Source organism: Tachypleus tridentatus, chromosome 4, assembly GCF_004210375.1.
Source record: "Tachypleus tridentatus isolate NWPU-2018 chromosome 4, ASM421037v1, whole genome shotgun sequence".
Lineage (NCBI taxonomy): Eukaryota > Metazoa > Arthropoda > Merostomata > Xiphosura > Limulidae > Tachypleus > Tachypleus tridentatus.
In genome coordinates this window covers 67,856,113-67,882,119 of record NC_134828.1, presented here as the reverse complement: position 1 = coordinate 67,882,119, position 26,007 = coordinate 67,856,113, and the positions used below count along the sequence as shown (strand labels likewise).

The window sequence follows — 26,007 nt, the reverse complement described above, 5'->3', positions numbered from 1 at the left end:
GTGTTCTTCTGGAAATTTTCTCAAATTTCCCCTTGAAATCACAACGTAAAATTATTTACTTTCAAGTTGTTACAATTTCTGAAATATGCAACTATTTTTACAGGGAATGAAATAACTACTTTTGAATATAAGCCTCTCCCATGAATAGCTAGAACTTAGCACATAAGAAGCAGCACTGAAATAGTTTTTATCTATGTTTGTAAATTTTATACCAAGCTACTAGAGTTATGTAAAATTACTAGAGGAATGGTAGCTAGTCTTCACCAAACAATGTCAACTCCTTGACAAACAGTTATTAGGATTGACCATGAATTATAATGCCCCTACGGATGAAAGGGTGAGCATTTTTGGTGTGAAGGTGATATGAACCCATGACCCTCAAATTACGAGTTGAGCGTTCTAACACCTGGCCATACTGGGCTCAAATGACTGATGAAGTGACACAATTAAAGTAAAATAATATTTCTTCACAACCTAATGTATTTTACAAAAATGTAGTTTTTATCTATAATATTTTAGTACTGAGTACAAACTTAACTTCAACTCACTGTAAAATTCTTTTCCAACATTTCACATAATCTTAGGTGTCACTAGTTTGGGCTCAGACTTCTTACCATATCCAGTTTCCCCTATTTTCTTTAAGTTTAAATGCAAAAAAAACAACTGCTGAGGTACATATTACTTTCAGACTTACCCTTGACCAATTTCTGATATCTTTGTATATTTCTTACTGGAATCTCCCTCAGAAACAATACTTCTTAATTTTGTCATGATTTTTTCATTTGAGTTGGTTGACATCTCATTATACTTCTTATCAGTATTTCCCTCAGAAACAATAGTTTCTAACTTTTCTGTATTTTCCTTCTCTGATACTTTCTTATCATGTACTTTGGTTGACAAATAAATGGTCTATTTTATAATGATGACACCTTTCTCATCCAGTTCAACAGGTGAGCAGATCTTTAATTCCTCCTTTTCAATAAATTTTGTATTCTGCTAAAGACACGTAATTATTAATTTTGCAACTATAAAGTAATAATTCTAAGCCTTTGAATATTTACAGAATATGTGTGTATGTGTGTTTTTTATAGCAAAGTCACATTGGGCTATCTGCTGAGTCCACCGAAGGCAATCAAGCCCATGATTTTTAGAGTTTTAAATCCATAGACTTACCGCTGTAGCAGTGGGGTACATTTACAGACTAACTGGGAAATTAATGATCTGATATCAGTTAAGTAATGAAAGGGATATTTTTGAATTGTATAACACCAAAACTTTGAAGAAAAGACACTAATCATAGAATGTCATGAGTAAATATTAGTAAAATAACTCAAAAGTAATTCAACAGATAATCTTTTAACAGTGTTGAAATGAAAGATTTTAATTAGATTGTTTGAGTTACAATCATACCTTTATTTCCCGAAGAAGTAGAAGACATTACTCAAGGCCTAGAAATACTGTAAACATTGCATAATAGACTATAAGGTTCCTTAGTTAATGTAAGTAGGAATCTTCTTCTAGCAACCTTGGTTACATGTTTTGTAATCAGGATAACTGATGACAGAAAGAAGATTTAAATTTGTTAAGTAATGATAACTGTAATTTATATAACATAGTGAATAAACCCTTAGACTCATATATGCATTGATAACAGAGATACAAATATTTACAGAAATTTGTATTCCCAACAAGTGCAATTACATCAGTGTAAATACACTGTAACTGGGAAAATTAACACAAAATATAATTATTGATCCCACAACACATTTAAAGAGACACAATATAATATGCATTGCTTCAATTCCATATAAATTTCCAAATCAAATACTTTTGAACTTGAAAAATAATTTGATTGTCTCAAGTACATGTATAAAAACAAATATCACTATGTCTCATGACTTACCCATAATCAGGATACTTCTCGTTCATTACCCAAATGAGTGTTTCAGTTTCCAACCGTGGTTCTTTTCTTCATGTATTATATTGCGTATGTATATTAAAAATAAGATTTAAAACACAAATGTAGCCGTTATAAGTGATACAACAGCTGACAAGAAAAATATTAAGAATTTGATGTAGTCCGTCAGAGTTTGAAGACCTAGGCCTAATCAGTCTTACATATATTACGGCCAACGCTATCGAAATATGACAAAGAAAAAGTTGATATTAGCTGTCGACTGGAAACGACTTTTCCACCCACTGTAAGTAAATGAAAATTATACGATTAATATTCATAGTGTCCGAAAAGAAATCCATTTTTTCAAGAACTAATTCGATAATCTCTATGATACGTTTTTATCTTCTACCTTCTTTCTCGCTTTGTTTTACTTGGTTTCTAAGGTTTATTCCTGGCAACGCGACACAACTTCTTACGAGGTTGCAGAAAATTCTTGTAATTTCTATTTAATGTTTTGTTAAAACGATCCACATAAACAAATAAAATATTTTGTTCAATCTCCTTTGCTTCTATCTTCAGGATTAGTATATATAACTGTTTGATATTAGAGTATTCGTTAAATTATATAACTGCTTGTAATATTTTGTTTCTCGAGTCTTTCATACCTTCCGTATAACAACATATGAAACAGTGATTCTCAACCAGTGTGTCGCGAAAGACTGGCATGTGTGCCGCGGTGTTTCTAAAAAGCATTTAACTTTCTTGGGATTTTGCAAGCAAGTCGAACACATCAGTAAATAAAAGCTACGAAAGAGGCTCTCTGAAACCTTTCAAAACATTCGATTTGAAGGATCAAGTTTGCGAACACTTCGAAGCGCCTGAAGATGAATTGTCTTTGCTGTGGTCTCTTCAAGTTGATGAATCTATTGACGTTAGTGGAAAAGCTCAAGTTCTGGCTTTTGTTCGATTCATAAAAGACGGAAAAATCGTAAACGAATACTTATTTTGCAAAGATTAAAAAAGTACAGCGAAATGTCAAGACATTTTCGAGTTGGTAAATGAAATCATTTTGCTCTTCAAATTACATTGGAATAACTGTGTCAGCGTTTGTACCGATGGCTGTTCTTCAGTGCAAGGAAAAAAGAAGGGATTCGTCACTCTAGTGCGCCAGCAAAATCCAAACATTAGGATTGTTCACTGCGTAATTCACAGAGGCGCTCGCCTCCAAATCTTTGCCGAAATATTTGTAGTCTGTTATGAATCAAGTTATTCAAGTGGTGAATTTCAGCAAGTCTCGGCCACTCCAATCTCGACTTTTCTCTCTTTTCTGTGAGGCGATGAATTCAGACTACAAAAAGCTACTGTATCACACTGAAGTTCGATGGCTTTCGAAAGAAAGGTGTTAAAACGTCTTGTCCAATTAAAACTGAAGTAATTTCTTCATTGTAAGTTGAGGAAGCAGGTTTTGAATTTTCTTTTCATGATAAGATCTGGTTTCTAAAGGTGCAATTTCTCTCCGACTTGATAGACAAATTAAATTCTCTGAACTTAAATCTCCAAGGACCATCTGAAAACATTATTACTGCAACGTCCAAACTGAAGGCCTTTGATGAAAAGGTGACGCTGTGGAAGAATAAGATCTCGAAAGGAGTCCTTGATTGTTTTCCTTCTGTTAACGAATGTCCGTCAAAGAAGAAAATTGTCTCTCAAACTTTGAACAATTAAGCGACCTACAGTCCACACTAAAGCATTACTTCCTGTCACTTGCTTTCGACGAATATAACTGGGTGACCTATCCATTTGGAATCTACGAGAAAACAAATCTTACTATTGAGTAGAAAGAACAGTTCATTGATTTACGAAACGATAAATTTTATCAGTCATTGTTTCCCGAAAAGAGTTTGGATGAGTTTTGGATCTTCATTAAAAATTCATAACCTGCAATCAGTTCAAAAGCAGTTGAAGTTCTGCTTTCATTTGAATCTTCGTGGTTTTGCGAAATTGGATTTTCAGCACTGACTGAAATTAAAGCCAGAAAGAGAGAGAGGCTTCTTACAGTCGATGCGAGCTTGTTTGTCTACGTTACAGCTTCGCTTCAATTTGATTTGTTCTCGGAAGCAGGCACAAGTGCCGCATTGAAAACATATGTAAAAGTAAAAAGTTTTAAATTTTTTGTTGTACCACAAAATCGTTAAAAAGCCTTAAAACAACGCTCACGGCCAAAACAAACGATAGTACTGTCAGTGTGCAGATAATATTAATATAGTTTGCTTTGGCCGTGATTTTCGTTCTAAGGCTTTTTAAGTTGACTCTTCTGTGTTACATGTATCTAAACGTGATGCACAATGACATTAATATCGTTTGCTCTGGCTGTGAATTTCGTTCTTAGGCAGTGGTTTCCAACATTTTTATGCCCCTCGCTCCTAAAAAAAATTAATATCTTCTCGCACCTCTCACAGCAATTATTGATTTAAGAATAAAGGTGAAGGTGGCCAAAACAAATTTTTATAATTGATTTTTAATGACATGTAAACAAAAACGAAATATTTGGAAAAGAAAAAAATATTACAAGAAACTAGAAGTTGCATAAACCCTACATGGCTTAAAAAATAAATTTTCATCAATGCATGAAATGAAATTTCTTGAACTTGAAATGTTCATAAGCCAATATAAATTTGATGATTCTTTTGTTCCTGTTTATTTCTTACGAGTTTTTCAAAGCGTGGCACTTTGTTGCTGATAGCAATCGTAAGTCTGTTTGTGCACCCAAGCGATTTCTAGATTTTGTCTTGATTGATAAAAGGGCACTAAATCCAAACTCACATAAGTTTGTCGTCGCGAACGGATTTGTTTGTTTTTGAATTTCGCACAAAGCTACTCGAGGGCTATCTGTGCTAGCCGTCCCTAATTTAGCAGTGTAAGACTAGAGGGAAGGCAGCTAGTCATCACCACCCACCGCCAACTCTTGGGCTACTCTTTTACCAACGAATAGTGGGATTGACCGTCACATTATAACGCCCCCACGGCTGAAAGGGCAAGCATGTTTGGCGCGACCGGGATACGAACCCGCGACCCTCAGATTACAAGTCGCACGCCTTAACACGCATAGCCATGCTGGGCCGTCGCGAAGTGGATGAGCACATTTAGTGCTTTTTCACAAAGTCTTGGAAACATGTTCATTGCCGAACATCAATATTGTTCCAAAGTTTTGCTTTCAAACTGCATTTCAAGAACTCAATTTGTGCGCAGTTCAATAAGATCTTCCTTCAGTTCTTCATCTTCCGGCATATTATCCAAATTGAAGGAGTATGGATTCATAATCCATTATTCAGAAATTTCCAGTTCTCCTCCAATATATCCATCAAATGACTTTGATAGTATTTCCAAATGATCCACAATTTCTTCACACACACATGGAATTAGGGACTCATTCTCACCTACCATTTCTTCGAGTGATGGAAAATTTGAAAGATTCCCTCTTTTCACTCGTCGACACCAAAGATGTAAATTTTCTTTTAAAGCTTTTAATGTTTCGCAGCATTTCAATATATTTATGTTTCTCCCTTGAAGAGATACACTCAGGTCATTCATACGAGTGAAAATATCACTCAAATAGGCTAGCATTTGGTTGAATCCTTGTGATTTTATTTCTCCTGGCAAATCATAGTCACGTTCCTTCAGGAAAGTTTTGACTTCTTCTCGCAGTTCAAAGAAGCGCGTTAAAGCTCTCCCACGTGACAGCCAGCGGACTTCTGTTTGGAAAAGCAAAACTGAACGCTCACTTCCAAAATCTTCACAAAGCGACTTGAAGAGGCGGTGGTTCAGAGCGCGACTCCTAATCCAGTTGATGGTCTTCACAGAAGTGTCAATGACCTTTTTGCAACTTTGGAAGCAATGTTTTTTATGCCAAAGCATGTCGATGAAAAAAACAGTAACTACGTTGCAAGTGCGGTGTCTTTTGTTTCATCAGTGCAAAAAATCCTGATTTATTTCCTAGCATAGCAGGGACACCGTCGGTAGACATAGAACCAATAATTTGGATATCTAAATCATGTTTCGTAAAGAAGTCCTTCACACACTGGAAGACATCTTTCCCTTTTGTGGTTGTTTTCAGATCTTCGAAGAACAGGAAATCTTCCATTATGTCACCATCGTGGACACACCTCACAAGTACGATGAGTTGACTACAATTTGCAACATCAGTTGTTTCGTCCAATTTCTAACACTTTTTAGGTGTATCTAAACGTGATACACAATGACATTATTATCGCTTGCTTTGGCCGTGAATTTTGTTCTAAGGCTTTTTACGCTTGCTGTATAACGTGTACCTAAAAAAATCGTTAAGGCTTTCCAGGTGTGCCGCGAAAATTTTCAGATTGTCGTAGTGTGCCGCAAGTCAGAAAAGGTTGAAAACCACTGGAATAGAGGGAGTCGGATGTCTCAGGAGAGTGTGTCAAACGCATACTGGTAGAAGTTTGTCGCATGAGGATTTACATGCAAAACGCAGTTGAACCATGTTGGTAATGGGGTAAAAAGGAGCTCAAAGCTTATGATATGCAAAATAATTTTGCATATAGAGGGCAGCACTCTACAAGACTACATGTGAGTAGAGGAAAGTACGTTTCAAAAATAAATTTTAAGTTTATGAAAGTAATAATAAAGAATGTACTGTCGCTTGCTTCCTTGATATCGAGAAAGCATTCGACACTGTATGGGACGATGGTCTAAGGTTCCGAATGAATTATTCCGCGACGAATTATTCGCTGGTTATCTAACATTTTGGAAAATAGAAAGTGTAGAGTAAATATTGAAGGAACTTTCTCTGAATACTTTACTCCTGAAGCTGGTGTCCCTCAGGGAGGGGTTGTTAGCCCTATACTCTTTATCATGTGTGTAAACAATATGCCACTGAGGGATCCGAATCATGGATTCTCTTCACAGTTCGCAGATGATGTGGCAGTCTGGAAAAGTGCCGCAACACCCACGATAGCAGCCACTAACATACAACCGCAATTAAATAGAATAAGTGAATACTGTCAAAAATATAGAATAAAAATAAACACAGCAAAAACACAACTTGTAGTCTTTACGAAATTGACAAAACACAAAAAACAACAGCCAGAATTATATATGAATGGCACACTACTCCAGATTGCCCCATCGGCAAAATTTTTAGGTCTGACCTATGATTCAAAACTAACTTAGATTAATCATGTGAACGAAATTAAAAATAAAGTCTGGCGAAGAACTAACTACGCTAGGAGTCTAACTGGTAAAAACAGTGGAGCATCTACAGATAACATTCTAAAAATCTATAAAACATATATCAGACTTGTAATAGATTATGCAGCTCCAGCATGGATAACTGTAAGCAATAAAATAATTAAAACCAAACTACAAACAATCCAAAACACACTCCTCACAACTGGATACAGAGTTCCAAGAACTATATCATCTCAGTTCATTAACAAATACTCGAACATACCAACCATACCAGATAGACTCCGACATAGTACAATAATGTACTTTAATAAGAATTGGATGAAAAACGAATTACTATGCGAACTAGACAGGTACCTCATACATGATGAAGCTAGTCCTAAATATCTCTCCCCAGTTAATTTTTAAATATAAAAATAAATAATAATAATAAAAATATTTTAAATAATTAAAAAAATTAAATAATAAAAATAAAAAAGCAATAAAATATATATACATATGTATTAAACAATTAAAAAAATGCCACCAACAAACTTGACGTTCTGCTGATAGAATAAAATAATCACTAAATATGAGCCACAATACATGGACATTGCCCTGAAAAGGATCAAAATAATATTCAGTTCTACAATTATAAATACCAATCCGTCAAGAACATAAGTGCGGGGAGGAGGAAGAGGTCACAGAGAACTTGACCTTCCAGGGTATGAACCTTTCTTACCCAAACATCGGCAGAGATTTGAAAGTAATAACTTTCCTTAGGCAGTGAAAAGTGATGCCTGGTGAGATTTGAATTTGCAGTTTCATTAACTTTATAGATTCTGTAACCAATCAGGTTATTATGTTTAGTGAATACTGCAAGTCTGGGTTCTTATTTCATTGATTGTTGAGGATGGACTTTTGGTGGGATTTCTAATCTGTGGTTGTTACTTTGTAAAGTCTAGAATTCAGTTATTTTAAACTTAGTTGTGAAATTGAGTAATAAAGGTTTGAACTGTAGACATTTTTATTTTTAAAGAGTGGTGTTATCCTGTAATATTAAAGTTTAAGAACTGTTTAAACTACTGGGCTTGTTAAATGTTGCATATCCCAGTTCTCACATAACTGATTGGTAAATACGGAATTTTGATAGATGCTTGAGCTGTTCCAGTTGGCTTTTGGATCCCTAATTCCGAATTATTGGAAATTTGTTGGGTTTTTTTAGGTGAGAAAGTTCATTTTAACCTATAGAAATAATTAAAGCTGGTATACTGTACTGTAATGTTATATTTTTTCACAATAAAATAAGTGAAAATTAATGTGAAAAACCTCAATGACTCTGACCTTAATCTATAGCAGGAACTGTTGTATCCACATCATAAGTGTCTGAATTGTCAAAGCCATCATTACCCACTTCTTTTACACCTTATTAGTACCTCCAACTACTTGGGCACAGTATTTCTAACCACACAACACTATACTTGAGGCTAGATGGCATGATTTTAGCTAGTTGGCACACACCCTGGCAGCTAACCAAACAAGTTGAAACTGTGATACTTTGCCTTGGTATGCCATGCAACCCAAATAAGGATCACAAAAATGGTATGGCATAAGTAAAAAATACAATATCATTAATTATAATTATATTAACTGTCTGTACTTGGAATCTTGCAATATAAATTACTGAACATTGATCTAGCTTTGCTGTTTCAGAAAGGCAGGTCATCTTGCCCATTTTCTTCATGTTTGATTATTTTCCGTACTCTACAACCTAGTATTAAAAACAACTACATTATGGAGTTTAAAATCTAGGGCATGCACTCTTTAAAATTTTGCTTGGCAAACTGACCTGCCTAATATATCATGATGAATGGAATATAGAGAATTTAATATTTCCATTGCAGACTATGCTTGCACGTGGTTGCAAATGACCAACTCCACAAACATCATCATACATACAGTGTGTATTTTTTCTTGCTGCAGTACCATGAAAATCCTACACAGTACACACACATGGCAGTGTTTGAAACATCACTTTTCAATTCTGCATGTAGCACATGAAGCAAGAAGTAAGGCCAGAGTTGTTGTGTAGTGTCAAATATTGCAGTGGATTAAGTGGAATTATCTGTCATTATCTGATACTTTTTGTCCTTTAAGTCACAGTGAGAAATACTGAAGACTTGTAGCAGAATTTATTTGGAGGAACTTGCTTGGTAACTTGTTCCAGAAAAATTTCAAAATGAATGTATGAGAAATGTAATTGCTTGTTTAAGTAGTGGCATTTTGTTTTGATCTCAAGCAAATAAATTGCAGTTGGGACACTTGTGTTACCTTGTTTGTTACTGTAACTGTTATACATCATGTGAAATACACATACACGAGTTTTATGAAAATTTGATAAAGTATTTCTGTCATGATCTAACCTAAACCTTCATGATTTAGGGTCAGGAATTCAATCATGATTGGGAGGATGAGAAGATAAGCTTATAGAGAGCTGGAATGACTTCTGAAAATTTGAGAGATTTCTGCTATTTGTTTAATTGATAGAATGATAGGTTCCTTTAAGATTAAGAAATAAAGTGTACTAGCATTAGTTCTAAGACAGTTTGATAGGGCATAAGCCTGGATATATTATAATTATAAGACTGCAGTGTTCGTTTATGATACCCGTGGATTACTTCAAACTCTAATTCACTGATATTCACATTCAATTCTGGGTTAATATGATATGGAGACTATATATAATGTGTGGATCATCATAAAATACATCAGTGAAGTAGAACAGTCACAAATACAAATTTTAACAGACAAGGAGATAGTCAGAGGCACAGGACAAATAATCAAAATGCAACTTTGAAATTTTTTTAAAAAAGGACTTATCACTGACAAAGTGCATTAATATTACATCAGATGGGGCATCAAGCTTTGCAAGAAAGACTAATTATGCAGGTGCTCTCTTACAAGAAGCCTTAGGATCTGTCATCATCATGCATTGGCATGACCACCATTTGGTTTTGGCCTGTAGGGATGCCTTTCAAAGAGTGCCAAAGAGTTAGATGCCTTGTATAAATGCTTGGGTTTAAGTGAGATAATTTCATTTATCTTTGAAGAACAGATAATAAAATTATTGTAAAACTTGATTCAAGATACATCTATTTGAGTTAAATGAAGGAACAAATGTGAGTTGTCAAATGAGACCTTCAGATGATGCACTTCTGTGAATTAGTGGTAATGTAGATATATGGCCAAAAAATTGAAGGAAAAAAAAAGACAAAACACCAAATAATGCAAGACATTTGTTTCAGTTTTAGAAAGAATACTTACCATGAGGACCCTTTTGAATCTTGATAAAAAGGTATAGAATTTCCTAATCCTGAGATAAGGTAAAAGCTTCTGCACACAAATTTGCCCCTTCAACTAATCTCTACCCTGCCCCTTTTTCAGTCAAACTCTGGACCTGCTGAAATACCACAGGTGTATTGAGGCTCGACAGTAAGGAGTTGTGCCTTTTTAATTTTACTAGTGTTGGATACAACACTAATCAGAAATTTAATAACTTGGTGCCATTAGTTTTGAACCCTTTGTTATATTACTTTGTCTTAGGTTATCAGCAACAAAGGTTAATTATGTGATATCATTGTTTCTTTGCAGTTAGCATTTAAGTACTGTATATTGTAACGAGAACCACCCTCCAATGTGGTAGCAGTAATCTTTGTGTTTTAATAATTTTTCAAAAGTAAAAAAATGACACAAAGTGCCTTAAACCTCAAAATTGGAATTAAATGCTTGATAGAAAGTAAAAATCTGTATGTGCTTTCTTTTAAGTTGAGAAGCTAATTGTATTATAATCTAAAAACTCAGTAACCTTTTAGCTTATTTTTAACTACATGAACTCTTTTTAAACTTTTAGTATGTTCAGAGTAAGTCCTAACAATTTCTTAATGATTTTAAAATCCTAATATTTATAGTTTGTAAATGTATTAGTTTCATTAGGATTATAAAAAAACAGGGACTATCATGCTTTACCTTAATGCATTATGGAAAATTAAAAGTACTGTTATAATAAGTATGTATTGTAGTGATTGTGAAAGTTGTTTTTTTTTGGGGAGGGGGGCTGTGATTAGGTTAGAAAATTTTAATATCGAAAGTATTTCTCTGTGAAAAAATTAGGAGTTCCGTTTGAAAGCATACATTCTTTGTTTCCAGGAATATTCTGACATTAACTTTCTGCCAGAGATCACATGAAATATTGCTGATAGTCAAAGAGAATGACTATAATGCTAAGTTTTGACAGAAAATGGATAGAATTTGTTAAAAACAAAGGGTAAGATTTTGAAATTTTAATTATTTACAAATAAATTGTAACATAAGCAATTAAAAATAACACATACTATCCAGGAACAAAATTTACAAATAAAGGCATAATTTTGTAATTTTGGAGCATGTATAATTCAAATAGTTATCAAAATTACTTAGCATAGTTTTAGAATATTAACAGTTATGCATGTTGTTGTCCTTTACATTGCTTGAGTTTGTGGCAAACTAGGTCTGTCTTCATTGGAACTTAGAAGAATCTTCCTTAACACTCCTATGAAAAGTGGGACCTAATAGGCCCCAGAGCAACTTGAAAGGTTATTAATATTAGGCTAATAATTTTGTATTTAAATGAAATTGCCATTTAAATCCATTAATGAATGGATTAACGAGATTCCCACTGTCCCTATCTACTGTCTAGCGAAACCACAGCCAGGGGAACGGGCTTGGAGAAATCAGGATTAGAAACGTCTTTTCGTAGGAGTGTTAATACCTGTAAGCTCAGAACTACAAAATATGGAATTTCTAGGCTACTGTAAAACATGCTTTAACCCTCCTATTATGGTCAGAATTAAATAAATCTTTTTCATATCATATTTACCTGATGCAATTTCAAACAAATTGAAACTCTTAATGAATAACTTTTTCATTAGACAGCTTTTACTATGTGTTAAATATAATTTAATGTAAATTGTCATTATAACAAGCTCAAAAATCTATTTAATTTCACTATAATATTATGGGAATTAGTTTCAGATCAAATAGATCCAAATCATGATAGAAGGGTTAATCTTAGCATAGTATCAAGTTTCTGTTATCACTTTCCTATCACTAGTGTATTTACTAACATACAATATTAAATAATTAAAATTTTGAAACAGGATTCAGCTTTTTCCAAAACTGAGCTTTGAAGATCGATTTCCAATGCAGAAAGAAGGTAGTTAGAATTATTTATAAGAACTTGCAAGTTAAAGCAAAGAAAAATATCTTACCAACCATGCTTTTGTTAACCTGAAGATGACCTAAGAAGGTCAAAACATTGTTTTCTGCTTTATTAAATAGTGTTAACACCCATACCAGCCATATTGAGATAATTTTTACAACCATGCTACATCTGCCATATCTAATTAAAGGTGGAGCAGTACTAGGACCTGTCAAGCTAACAGTAATACTGAACTGAAAAACTAATAGTTAGAGGGGGTCTGATTGATGTATTTAAAACTGTAAAGGGAATTAATATTGTTGGTGAATCATCTTTTTTCAAACTTAATGGTGAGAATAGTAGGACTAAGGAACACCAGTATAAATATTGAAAGATTGGAGTCATCTTCAGCTAAGACAGTTTTATTTTACTAACAGGGTGGTTGACCTGTGGAACAGGTGGCCTGAGAATGTTGTGGAAATAGTAAATTTAAATGAGCTTAAGAGAAACTTTGATAAGTACATGAATGATAGGACTGGCTTTAAGATTTCTAGTTTATTTAATTTATTTATGTGATAGGTGTAGTTTAGAGGACAGGACAGCCAAGATGGACCAATGTCACTTCTTTGGTAAGAATAGCTGAAAACTCACTTTGTTATTTGAAGAAAAACAAAAAAAGTTGCATTCTGGTAGATCAAAGTTTGCTTTTTATCCTTTCAGTAATCAGTATTTTTATCAGTTTCCATTTTCTGCTCTTATGTTTAATTTTGTTTTATTTACCTTCATGTGACTTCAGTTTTGGTTTCAGTTTTATTATTTAACCTTGTGAAATGCAAGGCTGCTGAGCACTGAAATAAAGTCTCAGTTGTACTTATTTTTCTCTTCTGCACTCTTTCTAACATCAACATTCCATTCACCAAATTGTTATGCATTAGTGGTTTACTGTAGAAAATATTCTTTAATATTTCAAAACCAAATACAGTAAATTTTACATGTTTCAATTTTTTTGTAAAGCTTGTTTTTTTGTGTTCAACTAGACCTCTCCAACACTTCTAAAAGAAACCAGTGATTCATAAATAATAATTTCACAGTTGCTGACAGTGAGAGATTTTGAACATTATTTTGACTTATATTTAGCTTCTGTTACATTAGTGAAAAGATCACCAATTTTTGAGTCGTGTAAGATTCAGGTTATGTAATTAAACAGTAAATAGTAGTCTCATAAGTACATCCATCTTTTGGTATAAAACAATATTTTGATACAATAGCATTCACTTCCACCAACCACTATTAAAGAAAAGATCTTCAATTTCAGCTCAGATTCAAACATTTTAAAACTATGGAATCTTGCTGGTTAACAACCTTATATGCTGTTGAGCTAGCAAAAGAAACGAGTTAGACTTCATTAGTTGAAATGTAGACAACATCAATATTTAAATAAGAGCTGTATTTACCAGTTAAAATGTGAATAAGAAACAGTCATCTTGTGTACAAGAGAATATTGATGTTATGTATCTGCTTGAAATGCAGTTTAAGAGGATTATTGCAGGAGATGGGAATTGCTGAACTAACCATCACCTGGTCAAACTTAAAAAATTTAGAAAATGATAGAAGTGTTAAAAAAATTCTCAAATTTTTCAACCACTTCAGTAGTCTTAACCCAGGAATCTAAACTATAGCTGTTTTATAAATTTATAAAATTTTTATGTACCATACTTATTCATATTGTAACTTTACATTAGAATAATTACACTATGTAACACAAATTTTGTTTCTGGATAGAGTGTGTTATTTCTTAATTGCTTATGTTGTAAAAGTACAGCAAATGGCCATTATTCCCTTTAAACTTTGCTTTTGTGACCTGGGTAATGAAATTTAGAAATTAAACTATTTTCTATGTAAAGACGAGCAAATGTGCATATTTTCATTCACATAAGGTCTCAATAAAGCAACATATGAATCAAGATTTACATATATTTATACTAAGGTTATACAAAAATGTTTAGAAGTGAGTAGTTTTTCGAGATTTGTGACTGCAATGTAAATTACTTTAATGTATCAGCCCTAAAATATAGTCTCCCATCATGTTTTCGTTATATGCTCCCAGGTCACAAAAGCAAAGTTTGAAGAGAAAAATAGGTCTTTTCCATTTACTTTATGCATAAACAATTGGGAAATAACACTTTCTGCCCAGGAAAAAGTAAAAGTAAAAATTGTTACATAGTGTTATTTAAAAATAGTGTTTATTTATTCATTACAATTTTGATAAAGCTTAAAAATAATCATACATCTTCACAAAACTTAAGGTCTTTCAATAAAGAATAGCTGTTGGTTTCTATTCACATTTATAAGAGATGTCTAAATTCAATAACATGAACTTTTTTCAGGGAACAAATGTTTTTTATTTTAACTATAACGTAGGTTTGCAACTCAAACATAATATTTGACAATCATTATTAATGGCTCTGAAGTATGATAAACCTGTTAAAACATATGACCAAAATGACTCTTGTGTGCATGATTGTTTTAAGATACTTATGTAATAAATTTTATGAAACTACTTCATTTGTACAGTTTGGAAAGAGGAGTGCAATGATAATACATTTTTAAGAGAATGTTTTGCCATGAAATAAGCTGTATCTTGTATGACATTTTATATTGTTTGTTTTTAATTTTTGTATGGTAAAAACAAGCACGCATGCATACACACACTGATAAGAAGAGAAGAGCTGAATATTTTGGTTCAGTGGTTTTATTAATTACTCTAGCCATATATTGCTGCCTTTTTGTGATGTCATAGCATATTTCATTTAAAAATTATTAATAAAGCTCACATTATGAAAATAGCTTCAGCCAACAGCTAGATGTTATTGGATAGGACAGATTATAAAAAGAAGTATGGCAATGCAGAGTAAATAAATTGGTATGGGAGGCACCTGTGGCTTCTTGAGATACCAACTACCTGGAGTCCATTAGGGGTTAATGAAGAAATCTAATGAGAAGTGTAGAATAATATGAAAAAAAAAAAAACTGTTGATCTGGACTCTGTGGTTTCTGTAGATGCTTCTTTAATTTATGAAAATGTTTTGTGCCAAATTAATTATATGTTCAAAAACTACAAACACTTCCTTTACAAGACGTGTTGGGTAAGCTCAGTTTGGTTTAGCAAGTGCAGTAGGTGACTGCAAGATGTTCCAATGCTCTTATTGGTTAAACTAAAACAGTGCATGTAAACAGAATAACTTATTTCTATTTAAAATAAACCATATATTTTTAAATAAATTTATCTCAACCAAGTATATTATTAGCAAAATTCATGATATCTAACCTCACAAAGTTAATGTGATGCCATTTTAAAAGGTGGATTCTTAGGTCACAGATACATCTTTGCCAATCTTTGCTGTGTTTTTTATGACTTATAGCCAGAAGTGGTTAGTATTTCAATTGGCAAGTAAAGTATCAGAAGAACTATATTAATAAATATGAATCAGATTGAAACTTTAATAATTATTGTATTTCAAATGGAACTTTTTTGATCAATTATATGCAAAGTATCACAAGAAATATATTATGAATTAAATTGAAACTTTGATAATTATTGTATTTTAAATGGAACATTTTGATCAATTATATGCAAAATAACTTAAATACTATGATGAAAGGAAGTGTTTTAAAGGTTTGTTGTTTTTTTCACAGCCATAATTGTAACTTACGAATTAATTTCATACAAGTGAGTGTTGAAATTTATGCAAGTGGCATAGTGTGGCTAATAATTATGTAACGTGATCATGTATTGTACTTTTATAAACACCAGTTCTTTTTTGACTTTGTTAAAGATTAATTTCAAATTCTTGTTTTTCTTTCATGAAATTATGAATTCAATCAGTTGACTAAGATACATGCTTGTAAAAGAACCATTCTCAAATACTATGAACACTATGTGACTGTACTGAAACTTTATTAGTAATGCTTAGTCACTTGATTATCTACTTTTGTTGGTTAAGACAGCATAAGTTCTGGTCCCATAGAATATTGTATGAGTGAGAAAAATATGGAGAGAACAGACAGATAATGCTTCACCTAAACATACAGTTTTGATGTAAGCAGTTAACCTTTGATTATACAATTCAGATTGTTTCTGTCAGAAACAATTTAAACTTCATATGAAATTTAAAATTCAGATTGTTTCTGTCAGAATAAAAATTTTATTTATGGTAAGGTTTTGGCTAAGACTACAAATTATATTGTAAATATAATTTCTATTCAAAATAATCAGCCATTGCTAAACAATCAGTTTTGTGCATTTGCAGCAAGATAAAAGAAGCAAATTAAAATTTTAAGGAATTATATAAGCAAAAAGTTTTAAGTAAATTAAAAATAGTATGTTACTATAGTTAAAATGTTGAACATTCTTTAAGTATGTTCATGACGGTAAAAATCCCCAAGTTTTATTTCAAAATATTCATAATATGCTTTTTTCACAATTCTGTAATGTTTTGCTTTTCTTTCTTCACAATAAGTTTACCACAAATATAACAGAATATGTTTGGGTCATTTACACAACTTCTTGTTTCCATAGCAAGTGACAAAGTGCATGCACAAATAAATACTATCCAGATATGACATGTCATGCAGCCTGTTAACTGTTTGTATACAAGTGGTATGTTTCTAATTCATTCTAGAATGATCAGTAAAACTTACTTTGTAAGTGGTCTAGAAAAATCTATAGCCAACAGTTGTCAAATTTTTGTGACCTGATTTCAATAAAAATGATTCTCTTATGTAAAAGTACATATGACAGTTTCTGAAATATCTGTATGTGATGGGAAAAAATGGATACCATTTTTGGATATAGCTTACAGGAATCACTGAAGAATACATAAAAATTTCAGGACAATAAAAACTATTGCAGGCCTCTGTAGCTGTTGTCTAGAAAATCCATTTTAACTTGTGTCGTTTCAGTTTTGTGCATTTGCAGCAAGACAAAAGAAGCAAATTAAAATTTTAAATAATTATATAAGCAAAAGGTTTTAAGTAAATTAAAAATAGTATGTTACTATAGTTAAAATGTTGATTGCTAAAAACATTACTGGAATAACCTGCACATTTTTTCAGCAGTTATATATTGTATAACAGGTAGAATTTTACTATCATTGCCAAAAATATTAATATTCTTATTACAGTTTGGACTGTCATGCAACTTAGAATATACTTAACAGAGGTTATGAATTTCCAAAATTAATAGTAAATTAGATAATTAAATTTTGTCCTTTTAGCAAGTTTTTTAAATCCAATAAAAAATAAGTTCAGATTTCTAAAAGAAGCTGTCATTAAAAGTAATTCTAAAAACATGAAAGTGACAAATATGTAAATAATATTGATATTTGGTCTGTCATTGCCTAATTTGTCTTTGTAAAGACATTAAAAAATGCATTTCAATAAAAATGGCATACGAAAGAAGTTTTTGAGAAATAAAGTTAAAATACTTGATGTGTTAAGATCTATACTAAGACATATACTGGTTAAAGTATGTCAGAAAATGCTATCAGTTTGTACTAATAGTGTATATGGTTACTTACCTATTTTTTATCATTTCCCCCTTTACTACTCAGTAAACAAAACTGTTTTGGTTTTAAAAATTTATTATATTCATGATGTGTATGTTTTTAATATAAATTTAGTCTTGTATGTATTTTTGTTGAAACTTGCTTCAGGGATATTCACTAAAACTAAATCCAGGTTTTGATCATAGGGTGATACATGCAAGTTTTATGTTGGTTTGTTTTTTGTGGTAGATACTCAGGAATATCTTGCTATTCATAAACCTGCTAAGAATGTGGAATTTGTTTGTGAGCTTGTACTGCACCAAAATTACTGACTTTAGAAAATTCAATACTTTGTAAAGTCTCTCAAAAGTATTAGATCAAGGCACTAAATATTTAATACCCAATGATTGCATATAATTTCAAATAATCTTAATATGTTTCTTATTAATGGTTTTCTTGAAAGAAAATAAGAGGTGTTAATTAAAAATTTAAAAAAGAATCAAAATTGTCCCAATGTTTAATTTTATGCCATCTGCTTATTTGTAAGATGAATCAATTTTAATGGAAACAAATTTGTTGTTGGTATCTGAAACCTTTTTGAAAATTAAGATACATACACCCTCTACTTATGTCTTCATACTGAAATCAAATGATTCTTTTTAACCACTCCACCCCTGCCAGTGGCTCAGTGATAAGTGTGAAGGCTTGTAATCTTAGAAATAAGATTTTGATATTCGTGGTTGGCACAGCATGGATAATCCATTGTGTAGCTTTGAGCTTACCAATAAATAAACAAACTTTATCCAAAAAAATTTTTAAATGGTGTATGAAACAAGAAAACTCTTCCTGAATCCTGGCTGCCAAGTGGTGTTTATCAAGTTCAGTTTTTTAATACAAATGAGGTTAATAGGCCTACAGTTTCTAGTTCTTTAATACTAGAAACCTTTCAGTCATCAAATATCAACATACTTCCCAAAGGGTATTAAAAAATATTAAAGTGCTACCATCTTGCTCAGTTGCTATTTGTGTGTGTGTACGTGTATACATGTATAACTAATTGCACAGTGTGCAAGTTATTTAAAGCCATGGGTGCATTATAAAAGTGACAGTCAAGTCCTACTATTTAATAATACAAAAGTATCACAAGAATTGGCTGTGGGTATTATTGACTATATACACATATATTCAAACAGAGTAGACTGTGAAATTACCGAATGGTAAAGTTTAGACAGTTAATTAGGTTGTGGATTAACCTTGTCTGGTTTGTTTTGAATTTCACACAAATGTACATAAGGGCTATCTGCGCTAGTTACCCATAATATAGCAGTGACAGACTAGAAGGAGAGGCAGCTACTTAACACCAGCAACACCTGAACTCCGCTTTTATCAACATAGTGGGATTGATTGTCACATTATAACTCCCTAATGACTGAAAGAGCGAGCATGTTTGGTGTGACATCATCGGTAAGGAATGTGATGTTTTCAGACTTTACCGCCATTTAAGTTGTTTGTTTTTGGAATTTCGTGCAAAGCTACTCGAGGGCTATCTGTGCTAGCCGTCCCTAATTTAACAGCGTAAGACTAGAAGGAAGACAGCTAGTCATCAACACTCACAGCCAACTCTTGAGCTTCCCTTTTACCAACGAATAGTGGAATTAATTCTCATTATACGCCCCCACGGCTGAGAGGGCGAACATGTTTGGTGTGACGGGGATTCGAACCCGCGTCCCTCAGATTACGAGTTGAGTGCCTTAACCACCTGGCTATGCCGAGCCAATTATAATGTTTTTCATTTGCACAACAGAGAAAGCCCCGCATTAGATCAACAAAGAACTAGTATTAGGCCTATTACATTTTTGAACAATACATTCTTAATCTAATCCCTTAGGGATTTTTAAAAATTAGAAAAGTATGTGCCTAAGGGGCTACATTAAGAGTGTTTGAAAATGTAATGGTCTTATGAGAAGCATAATTGTAATCACTCCTTGATGGCTTGTAAAAGAAGTACAGACCATTATAATTAAAGACAGATGAATACGCTGATTGTCACTTGAAAATGAATTGTTTTTAACAGAGTATTTGATTTAATACAAATTTAATATAGACTCTTCAAAAAAAGAAACGCAAAAGGCAAAATTTGAGACAAATTGTCAACAAGTTTATTCCGGGTAGTTCTCTATGACATGTGTGAAACTTTGCACATTCACTGCTGAACATCCAAAGTCTGCAAAGGCGAAGTCCACGCTCACGAGTTGAAGTTTAACGTCACTCAACGTCAATAACGAGTATGCGCCCCCGTGAGCATCAACAACTGCTTGGCATCTCCTGCCCATGGAAGCGATGAGATGACGAATCACATCTTGTGGAATGGCTGTCCACTCAGCCTGCAAAGCTGCTGCAAGCTGAGGTAGAGTCTGCGGTTGAGGTTGTCGCCGACGCAGACGTCGGTCCAACTCGTCCCAAAGATGTTCGATGGGGTTTTAATCTGGTGATCTGGAGGGCCAGGAAAGAACGTTGATGTTGTGGTGTCTCAAGAAGACAGTGGTGAGCCGGGCTGTGTGAGGACGGGCGTTGTCATGTTGAAAAACGTCGTTGACGTTCACCATGATGGGTTGCACATGGGGCCTAAGAATCTCGTCGACGTATCGTTGAGCCGTAAGATTCCCTCGAATGTGCAAAAGGTCTGTTCTGGCATTGTAGGCGATGGCAGCCTACATCATGACGCTGCCACCACCAAATCTGTCAACTTCCTGCACACAGTTTGCTGCAAAACGTTCACCTCGGCGACGGTAAACACGGGTCCTTCCATCCTGCCTACGAAGCATAAAACGTGATTCATCGCTGAACCAAACATGCCTCCATCGTCGATGAGGCCATACCCGATGTGTCCGAGTTCACTGCAGCCGTGCTTGACGATGTTGCTGGGTGAGGATGACGCCTCTGACTGGACGTCGAGGTCGGATTCCTGCATCTCGTAGACGGTTGCATACGGTCTTTTCGGAAATCCTACGCAGCCCTGGTATGGTTGAGGCAGTAGACGTCGCAGTGGTGGTCCTATCCCGAAGGTAACGAAACCGGATGTTGCCATCTTGTGCGGGCGTGGTCACACGAGGTCTGCCAGATCGTGGACGGTCACGAGTTGATCCATGTTGTTGGTGACGATTCCATAGCCTTGTGATGGTGCTTGGGTGGACGTTCACAGCTCTGGCAACATCTGATCGAGATTCGCCTGCTTCGGAGCGACCAATGGCGTTGTTGCGTTGTGTTTCAGTCAGTCTTGGCGTAACTGTATTGCGTGTCGATGGCTTAACACTGAGCTATGGAAACCGAGAACCCGTCACTTTTATAGGGATTTTGCACATGTTGCACTTGCAGAACATGCAGATCTCTGAAACAAATTTATTGGACACGAATGCGTTTTGGCAAAAAATCCGATGTTTTCCTCCGTTTTCAAAGTGCACAACTTTTATTGTCATTTTGGTCTGACAATCAGTGCCTTAACACGTGTAACATCACATACTCTGGGTTTGTAACGTTATTACATATATTTCTCTTTAAATTAAAAAAATATCTCTTTTGCGTTTTTTGTTTTGAAGAGTATATTATTGTTTGGTGTTATAGATGTAATTAGGTGTGTATGTATTATTTTTGTGTCAGAATGTGTTTACCTTTTATATTTACCAGTAGATGGCGTTACAGATGTCATAATGAGAACGGCTGAAAGTTTGAGTCCCCCCACACACACAAACTTCATTATGTTTCCGAGAGCTATACAGAAAACAAAGTGTCAGATTCGTAACATAGTTGAACGTGAGAATCTTGCATTATGGCATCGTTCATCAAATGGAGATGTGATGGCTTATTGTACCTTACAGCATTTCGAAAGCTGCCGGTTTTGGTATTAACAGACCAGGGAAAGTTCTCGTTGTTAGAAAAATAATTACTGTATCGTATTTTGTTGATCTGAAAACAGTAATTCAACGTTACACCAGTTACAGAGAAAGTTTAACTCATATGGAACAATTTAGAGAAAATTTAGCAACATATGTTTATCAAATGTTTTTGAAATCAGATAACGAAAACCATTAACATTTGCCCTCCAGATATCCCAATCACCAAGTTACTTCGTCCTTATAGACCACGTGTTCTAATTTATTTTCAAATAACTTGTTTAGTATTTAACGTAAACACTCTCAGGCTAAATATGATGTTCTACTTAATAGATTATTTGATATCAAACTAAATTCTGCACGTATAATAAAGATGTTCTTATAGACGTCTCATTACACTATAGAATGAATAATTACTGTATTTATTTGGAATATTAAAGTTCTGGAACTATGCACATGAAAAACAAGCTAATTTGTGTTATTTCCATCTGTGATCCTTACACCTAGCAACGGAAATACCTAGAATCTTTCAGTGTTTATATTCAGCCAGCTGTTTTCAGTCAACTGATGCAGTGCTGCGTGTTGAATGTGTTTTAAAATATTCTCACCATATCTGCTTCACCTCTGTTCTTAAGAAAATACCCGGATGTTTTCTTACAAAACAAAGAAAAAAACTAAAAAAAAAAACGATTTTGCTGATCTTTAGTTTCCATGGTGATTTTCGGTGGGTTCAAACAGAATTCAGCTGATTTATATTTGTTTCTTGCAGAAAACGTATTATTTGCTTTAAAATGTATATACTGTTGCATTCATTAGCAGTAATGAAACTGATGTATGGAAAAAGTAAATAAATTTCAGTATTATTACAAATACAAAAGAATTATTAACAACGTAAAATCGTCTGAAATTGTATAGACCTCATTACAATAATTAAGAGCTAACGTTTCCCAACTGTCATATGTAACCAATTGAAAACTCGCTAGTTTATATTTCGTTTCTTCTCAAACACTAATCACACCAATAATTCTGTGAAAAAAGTGAAATATCTTTGCGATTTATAAAATAGTTAACCTTTAACATGACCAATGTCTTTGACATATAGGCAAAAATGGCAGTAAAATCAACACATTATATGTTTTTAATGAAACGAAGTTTAGGGTTACCGCCCATTTATCGAGCTTCATTTTAGGGCTTTAGTGTATTACGTGTAACTGTTAAGAGGAAGCCCAGGTGTTGCTTGTAATTAAATACAATAGGTTGAACGTTGTTTTCACAAGCTTTTGTTTGGTCTATGTGACTGTCTTTACAATGCTGTGGGTACACTCAACTCGTAATGTAGTAATCCAGACCTTAGGAATTAGGTAGTATTTTTCAGTTAATATTTACATTATTCTTATCCTTACCTATAGTGTTTTACCAATCTAAACTTGGTTAGATTCTACCCAGTTGTTTAATTACTCTGTTATAAACAGTCTCCATTCACTAAAAATACTTTAGAAATTTTGTTAAAACAAAGTGATTGATACACAGTATTATCAACAATACCTTGACATTCAAAAACATTTCACATTAAGCAGGATGGGGCGGCAATCTTAAGATATTCATGGTAACTCATTGTACTAGATGCATGTACATAAGTAACATAATATAGTTAAATGAAAAACCTTGAACTCAGTTGTTTTTTTTAACTTGGGCCGCTTTCACAACGTTAAAGTTGATGTTCCGTCAACAGCAACGTGATTGTACAGTTTGTTTTAAGTCCGGCATCGCCAAGTGTTTAGGTCGATCGACTCGCAATCTAAGGGTCTCGGGCTCGAATCCCTGTCACACCAAACATGCTCGTTCTTTCAGCCGTGGGGGCGTTATAACGTTCGGCCAATCCCACTATTCGTAGGTAAAAGAGTAACCCAAGAGTTGGCGGTGGGTGGTAATGACTAGCTGCTTTCCATCTAGTCTTACACCGCAAAATTAAGAGACGGCTAGCGCAGACGGCCCTCGAGTAGCTTTGCGCGAAATTCAAAACAAACAAACAGTACCTTTTATCACATTTAACTTTCACCTTACAAACGTCTGATGCATCATTTGAGCGATAGGTTGAAATAATAATTTAACCAAACCTATGCCTAAGTGAATCTTAAAATAAATTTTATATCTGTACATCGTGAGAGATTTAGACAGTGAATGAAACGCAGAGAGGGTTATTTGTAGAGATGAGCTGTGAGACTAAATTTCTCTGTTCACTTGGACGAACTTTATCAATCTAAATCATCTATAAGAACACAGTCAAATAATTATGAAGTAAACTATGAATTTGAAACTGTATTAAAGAAATAAAAGAAAATTATAATCTTCAAAAAATGCAAAACGATTAATAACTCGTTTAGATTGATAATAATTTAGATGAGAATATTGAGGTTTGGAGAAACTGTGATGCTTGGAAATTTTATTTATCTATTTTTTTATGTTAAATCTAGTTTCACAGAGTTTATAAATGAACTTGTTTAATATAGACTATGCATGTACAAGGCTGCGTCATTATGGATTAGCACTGTTTTTAGAAACGGTAAAAAAAATAAAATTATGTATAACTTTAAAATGTCCCCGCTAGTACAGCGGCAAGTCTACGGAGTTACAAAGCTAAAATCAGGGATTTGTTTCCCCTCGGTGGTCTCAGCAGATAGCCAAATGTGGCTTTGCTATAAGAAAACACACACAACACACCAAAACAGCTATAGGATTTCATTCCATTACAAACCAGTATATAATGGTTTCATAAAGGAGACATTTGATACAAGAATAGACTTTGAGATAGGCTTATAAATAGCTTCACGAGGAAGGTGCCTTATCGTAAAATCTTCATTAAAACTACTGTTTTTGTAGCCTGCTGACTATTTCACAGCCGTGATACTTGATCTTCGTACTTGGAAGTCTTTCCTATACTCAGTTAGTTCGTAGAAAAAATTAAACGTTCTATGTCTGAGTGATATTTCACCAAACGTACATTTTCTCCCGGTGGACAGTTTTAAAATAATCTATGCTGAACAAGAGTAATGTTTTACTGAATATACATTTTCCATTGGTAGAACATAAAGCAAACTTATGCTGAACAAAGGTAATATTTTACTGACTGTACATCTTCCACTGAGGAGGACATAAGGCAAACTTATGCCGAACAACAGTTATATTTTATTGACTACATTTTCCACTGGTAGAACATAAAGCAAACTTTTACTGAACAACGGTAATATTTTACTGACTGTACGTCTTCCATCGGTATGATATAAAGCAAACTTATGCTGAACAACGGTAATATTTTACTGACTGTACATCATCCATTTGCAGGACATGAAGCAAACTTATGCTGAACAACGGTTAGGCAGATTAACTTAAAAAAAATAATGTAATGTCATAACTCTGTTAACATTATGTTAGAAAAACATCTATATCAAAAACAAAGGAATAGATTATAATGCAAAGACAGCAACAGAAAAACAACTTTTATCCTATATACTATGGAACAGATTAAGATATAGAAATGGGGAAAAAATGCTTATTATAGATGTTTCAAAATACATTAAAATGTAGAGTCTATTATGAGGTTTCTTTCCATTAGGGAAATAAAATTCCAAACGTCATCCCATTCTTTAGTTGTTGTTTTTTTTTTACTTTTTAAACGCAAAGATGGAGCGCTATAATATAGAGCTTTAAACATCAAAAGTAGCTTATATATATTCTCATTTTCTAGAGTCAGCAGAACATGAAATACAGTTATTATGTTTCAAGTAAGGCAGTGATACAAAAGTTATGCCATTTTTTATACATGGGTTATTTTTTTAATGAGCCGGTACTTTCCAAGAAACACTATACTGAATAATTTATAGGATTTATTTTCCATCAATACATTTTTATTCATTTAATGACAAGTATGAAAGCAATGGAGAAAATTCCGGAAACCGCTGACAATGATAAATACTGACTTCCTGTAAGACGAAACCAACTTCCGTTCATCTATGGATAGTGGCTTTATAAATCAACCCTAATCTATCTGAAGGGAAATAAACATTAATTTGGAAAGTGGTTGGAATATTATGTACAAATAAAAATATAGGTATGTTTCAGAAATTTTTTAGTTTTATTCAAGTTGACTGCAAATAGTCCTCTTCCGCAATTATTTAAGCAGAAAAGAAACTGCTTGTATGTTTTTATTTGTTTATATTAATTTTTAATCAAAGAAAGCTA

At 33.5% G+C, this 26,007-nt stretch overlaps 2 protein-coding genes across 17 annotated transcripts in view; one reads left to right on the top strand and one right to left on the bottom strand.

Annotated features, from left to right (window-relative positions):
- Window positions 1-2,879, bottom strand: part of LOC143249366 (serine/threonine-protein kinase Pak-like) — a 69,607-nt gene extending 66,728 nt beyond the window's left edge. Inside the window, exons 1-3 of one of the 5 annotated variants that reach the window (XM_076499096.1) lie at window positions 1,904-2,879; window positions 1,411-1,554; window positions 695-996 (exon numbers count right to left, since the gene is read on the bottom strand). In XM_076499096.1, coding sequence (XP_076355211.1) covers window positions 695-798 — 104 coding nt within the window. In that variant the 5' untranslated portion in view covers window positions 799-996; window positions 1,411-1,554; window positions 1,904-2,879. The remainder of the gene's footprint in view (window positions 1-694; window positions 997-1,410; window positions 1,555-1,903) is intronic. The other 4 variants (XM_076499093.1, XM_076499097.1, XM_076499095.1 and 1 more) reach the window with 4 other exon arrangements.
- The window catches only part of LOC143249367 (uncharacterized), a 141,676-nt gene that overhangs the window by 22,662 nt on the left and 93,007 nt on the right, over window positions 1-26,007 (top strand). Inside the window, exons 1-5 of one of the 12 annotated variants that reach the window (XM_076499107.1) lie at window positions 7,643-7,899; window positions 8,250-8,321; window positions 11,303-11,420; window positions 12,912-12,961; window positions 21,566-22,936. In XM_076499107.1, the coding sequence (XP_076355222.1) occupies window positions 11,365-11,420; window positions 12,912-12,961; window positions 21,566-21,783 (324 nt within the window). In that variant the 5' untranslated portion in view covers window positions 7,643-7,899; window positions 8,250-8,321; window positions 11,303-11,364 and the 3' untranslated portion in view covers window positions 21,784-22,936. The other 11 variants (XM_076499102.1, XM_076499099.1, XM_076499103.1 and 8 more) reach the window with 11 other exon arrangements.